At 41.5% G+C, this 5,674-nt stretch overlaps 1 protein-coding gene across 1 annotated transcript; it reads right to left on the bottom strand.

The window, feature by feature from the left end:
- Positions 1-1,326: 1,326 nt before the first annotated feature.
- Positions 1,327-2,687, bottom strand: LOC120569482 (trace amine-associated receptor 13c-like). Its single transcript, XM_039817340.1, is given in 3 exon segments — positions 1,327-2,134; positions 2,526-2,597; positions 2,599-2,687. Coding segments are annotated over 3 exon segments (969 nt in total).
- Positions 2,688-5,674: the final 2,987 nt, after the last annotated feature.

Genomic DNA, 5,674 nt, shown 5'->3' with positions numbered 1-5,674 from the left:
TTTAACCCAAACTTCATCAGCAGGAATATCAATTCTAGTGCCCCAGTAGTTACGTCATGACCAGTTTATTAACTGACTCAGTTTGTATCTGTCATCACATACTCATACTCATTCATTTTTCATTTGTTATTATATTATTTGTTTAGTTTAGTGTCCAGAAAAGTAATTCTCGATCATATCATCTGAATCCTCAGCTGCTGGTCAACACCTTAAATGCCTAAAAGTTATATTAACAGTCATCTCGTAGGTATAAGAGGATCCTATGTTGACTTCTGCCAATCAAAATACTTTTTCATCATCTCTTCGTGCCTAACCCTAACCCTAGTTTCTCCCTCTGACCCTAATCAATCCCTCCATTCCTGACCTTAACCCCAGACACGACCTTTCTGGATGATGTCACATCACGTGGCACTGTTGTTTTTATTGTTGATGTTTTAAACTAAGCCCTGCTGCTTTAACAGATTGGCCACATTTAAATGAATGAGAGGGCTGTGTTTTTTCACAGACTAAATGCAGCTTCACACCTCAGAAATGTCTATCACTGAGTTAGATTTTGGCAGAAATGGTAAAAGCCTTTAACCCCCCCAGTGGTCATTAAGAGTATCTGGTTCTGTCTCTGACTCTGATCAATGCCCTGCAGCCTTGGAAACCTTAGAGACACGGTAAACACATGTGTCTTTGTCTATCAGGATGATGCAGAGGTCCCTGGGTGGTTTTACTTTCTACAGAAAATTCATCTGCAATTACATATCTGTTGCTACTCCACTCCATCACTCAGGGGCCAAGATCTTTTCGTACTGACAGTTTCATGTGAAACACAATTGCTATTCATGAATTATGTTTTTCTATACTTGATGGGAAAGTGTGGTTGGTCAGGGGCATCTGTATTTTATTTCTGTTTGTAACTAAATGGACACTAATTACTTGGATGATGCTTTCACCAATATAGTGACATGAATACAAAGCTTTAGTAGCTCTTTTGTTGTGTTGGGATGACATTTTTCCTATCACAAAGAAAAACAAGTTTCCCTGGGAAAAAAAATACTCTTTATATGTGTCATACATATGTAAATATGTGATTACTTAAAAAACTGTATATGGTGCTTATGACTCTCTTTAAATGCAGCAGCATCAGAGAGACAAAATACACAACAAGATAAAGCTGAAGCACAGGCCTTTCAATTGTTGATCATGCACAATTTAGACTTTTAGACTACAAAGCATAGTTTCAAGTTCTGTATACAACAACTGATCACTGAACAGTAGGAACATTGTCATTCCTTGAATTTTTAGGCCGAGTCTGATCTCAGTCCCTCCACACTCTCTCTACAGCATGTTGGTCTCACAGGAGCCAGGTTGCAGGATCTGAAGAGTAACTATGAGTTTAACTGCTTTTCTAAACCAGGGGTAAAACAAGGCATAGATCACAGGGTTTAGACAAGAGTTACAATAGAACAAAAAGAGAACATAGGCTGCAGATGAAGCATTAACACCTGCAATAGAGACAGAGTAAAATGGGCAGAAACACATTAGAAACACAACTACCAGAACACCAAGAGTCCTGGCTGCTTTCAGCTCTGATTTCTTTGCCTTTGGAGTCTCTGAAAGCTGGAGTGTGACAGCTGTAATGTGAGAGCGCATGGCACGAGCCTGAGACACAGCCACGGCAAATATTCTCAGATACAGAGCTATGATGAGAATAACTGGAACAATAAAGGACAAAACAACATCTACAGCTGCTAAGACATAGTCAACGACCAACGCACATTCTCCGTAGCAGGAATTATACCTCCCCGGTTGAGTCAGGTCATCCTTAAGAAAGAGAAAGTTGTAGGAAACAGAATAGAGCCAACACAGACAAACACAGAGTTTAACTCTGTTCACAGTGACTTTAGTGGTGTAATGCAGAGGGTCACAAATAGCCACATAACGGTCAACTGATATGAGCACCATGTCACCTATTGAGGCAGAGGTAATGATCCCTGAAAAGATAGTATACATAGCACAGACAAGGTCACCAAGAAACCAGCAGAATGTTTGTCGGAGAACTACTACAGGCATCAGCACGAGGCCCACTAGAAAGTCTGAGACAGCCAGAGAGAGGAGGAGGATGTTGGTGGGGGTGTGGAGCTGCCTGGAGGGAAAGAGAAAAGCACCATTACACCGACAAGAATGACAAAACAACCCAAACGTATTATCAAAATAAAAATGCATTTGAGTTTGAATATTTTCCGATCCACCACATCAGTAGTTACCATATGTTTAAGTGTAGACAGTTAAAATGACTTGGTTGAGGTCAAGGTGGACAGAAAGCAATGCTTAGTATTAGTAAGAGAGAGGACATGAACAACAGTCTCTGGTATCAAAGTCAGACATTTGGAGCATCATTATTCAGTACTATCAATCAAATTCAATCAAAAATCAAAATAGTATTAGCTCAAAGACAATTCTTCTAAATATACAGCAGCTGTTCACATTTTTAAGTTACATATCCTGTAGAGAGAAGCTGAGAAGTTAGCATTTGCCTGTAGTGGGAGATAGAGATGATGATGAGCAGGTTGAGAGTCACAGTGAGTAAGGCGGAGGGGGAGCGGAGGTGGTCTTTGGGGCAAAGGAGACAAGGGCTTCCTGCAGGAGGTGTTTGGGAACTGTGGAAAGCAGAGCTGGGCTCTGTCCTCAACCTCCATCTGCAGAGATCTGCAGATAGCTGCAGCTCTGGCAGCTTTCTGAACTAACCGGAGTCATGTAACTGATTTATCTCTCTCACATTCTCTTCATCCCCTCCTCCCTCTCAGTCCTTGTTTGACTCTGATGCCCCTCCTTCCTCACTCTGCACATCCCACCATCATCTTCATCACTTTCTGTGTAACCCTGCCTTCCTCACTCACTCTCTATCCAATATCTCCTTTGTAACTCTACCCTTTTTCCTTTCCTTTATCCTATTATTGTCCTAGAGATTACGTTTCATCTCACTAAAACAGTAATAGTAGAAACATTACTGTCCCGCAAAAGAAATGAATGAGTCTTTAAAGCGCCCATATTATGCTCATTTTCAGGTTCATAACTGTATTTTAAGGTTGTACCAGAATAGCTTTACATGGTTTAATTTTCAAAAAACACCACAGATGCATTTTGGGATAGCAGAAAAAAATGCTCTGCAAAATACAATCTGCGCCCGGGGATCGTGTCCCGCGAGTGGCAGCCCGTCCCGTTGTTGTGGCTGGCGTGTGGCGCTTCATTTCCCCATTGTTGCGTCCCCCAGAGCAGGTTAAAAAATTGTGACGTGTACATGAAATAAATGTCAAAATCCTGACCTGTACACGAATCAGTAAATCAAAATAACGTGACTATTTCATGAACTGGCGTGAGACCGGGTTGGCTGAGTGATACCGTGCGCTGGCAGCTATGGGTAAGGATCAGGTGTGTGTGCTGGGTGTTTAAAACAACAATGGAGGCTCCTAAAGAGGTTAGCTTAGATGCTGCAATAGCGTCAGTCAGTGTTGTGCCATTTAATATTTTTTGGGGTTATTCACCCGTCTCCCCTAGATGTATTTATTCCTTGTATGTGTAAAACATACTTGGCAATAAAGCTTTTCTTATTCTGATTCTGATTTATGTGGTCAAACACATATTTTGTTTCAGTGCATGCATTGTCTTGGTCCGGCCGCACCACTGCTAGCTTAGCTTAGCGTAGTGAATGGAATCCTTTGTTGCCACAGCTCCTCTTCTGAAAACTCTGGTTCGTAGAGGTATGGTTCTGGGTCTTGACTGTCTGAGAAGTCATCCTCTTGGCCTTCCGTCACAAAATCTGCCATGTTCATCGCCATTGTCTATGTCTACTGCATTAAAATAGACAGCTAATATTCCGCGTCGGTATGTTGACGGAAGTTGGAGGTTTTCAGGTGCTGCGTGATATCCGTTCCATAAACCAGTGCTTCTCCCCAAAATAGTCCCAAGTCAATATCTGCTTAGGCAATCGCCTAGTCTAATTCTGCATAGCTATTTGTACTCGTTGTGAATACGAAGGCCACAAGAAGTAATTAGGTTGTTTTGTTGTTGACTTACTTTTTACTCACGACATGCTATCTGGCAACAAAGGATTCCATTCACTACGCTAAGCTAAGCTAGCGGCGGTGCTGCCAGACTAAGATAATGCATGCACTGAGACAAAAATGCATTTGCCCACCTACATGCATCTAGGGGAGATGATGGATAACCCCAATTTCAAAAAAGTGGTGTATTCCTTTAAGTAATTTGGTCCAAGTCTCAAGCAAGTTTTTTTTTGGGGGGGGGGGCAAGTCAGGTCAAGTCACAGGTTATGTCACATTAAATCGAGTCCTTAGTTAAGGCAAGTCAAATCCTAAATACAGTCACTTTTTTACGCTAACATGTGAAGCAGCCAATTCAGTTCTGATATTTGCATATTGGGCTAACATTAGATAGCATATGTGAGTTGTAAGTGAACAGATTATGTTGGTCTAATGTTAGCTAATATCAGACCTCGTGACAGGCACTTCCCGATCAGAATGAGTCTTTAAATGACTAAAATGTTTAAGGTTATAGTCTGGCGGTCCGAGATTTTTGATAAGCAGGTCTTGCTTTCAGCAGTTTGCTTTTTTACTTCTTTCGTGAAACTTTTAAATCCAAAGTCATTACTCATGCCCTGAGGCAACCATTGTGGTGGTCTGACTAATGAGGCTTTTTTAGGGGTCTGGATTGGACATCGCTAGTACCGGTAGATATCCCGGTGGGCCGGGCTATTTGTGTGGGCTGCATGTGGTGCATGCCGGTCAAAACTTAATTTTTTTCCATTTTATTTTTTATTAGCCCATAGAGACAAGAGATATTATATGATTGGCCCACTTGTTTGTCTTTCACGTGAGCACTGGCCAGTCCCATCCTTGGTCTTTTGGCTGACCGGCCCACAGAGAGAAGACAGATCACGATTGGCCTTCTGATTTGTCTGTCATCTGAATACTGGCAAATCACATCCTTCTATGGCCCACTTCCATCCTTCCATAGAGACAGTGCATGTAAATCCAGTCCACCTAGTGCCTGAAGCTAGCTAAAAACACAAAATTTAAGCATGTCTCAAAGGTCCAGGGCAGATTTTTTAACCCAGTACAGCCCTGCAGGTTGCCATGGCAAGGCCTTTGAATGACAGCCACTCATCCAATTATGACCATCACTTAACTGGGTGCTTTTTGAGTCATCCAATCATGATTCACAGTTTGCGCTGCTGCCGTTGCATGGCATACTTAATAGACAGAAATGTGACAACATTAAATTATATTATTTAATATGCTATTTAACAGCTAACGTCTAAACTTATGAATACATGAAAGTCATCCGAGTCATCGTGACTCAATTGAAGTCAAATCTCGAGTCATTGACTTACAAATCCAAGTCGAGTCTCAAGTCATTATTTTTGTCAAGTCAAGTTGTAAGTCATTAAAACGATGACTCAAGTCGACTGGACTCAAAGTCCCCCTGGCCTTTTCAAACAGTGTCCACTGACGGCTTCTCAGATGGTTTTGTGTCACAAACCACCTGGCGCATCAATTTAATACTAAGTCGCGCTTTTTTGTGCAAATCAAATTGTTGTGCATGTGCACATTCCTGATGAACTACACTGTAAAGTTAATGTGATTGTTTATACTTTTAATATGGCAAT

Source organism: Perca fluviatilis, chromosome 12, assembly GCF_010015445.1.
Source record: "Perca fluviatilis chromosome 12, GENO_Pfluv_1.0, whole genome shotgun sequence".
In the NCBI taxonomy this organism is placed as follows: Eukaryota; Metazoa; Chordata; class Actinopteri; order Perciformes; family Percidae; genus Perca; species Perca fluviatilis.
The sequence above is the reverse complement of the archived record's forward strand: the minus strand, read 5'-3'. Positions and strand labels throughout refer to the sequence as shown.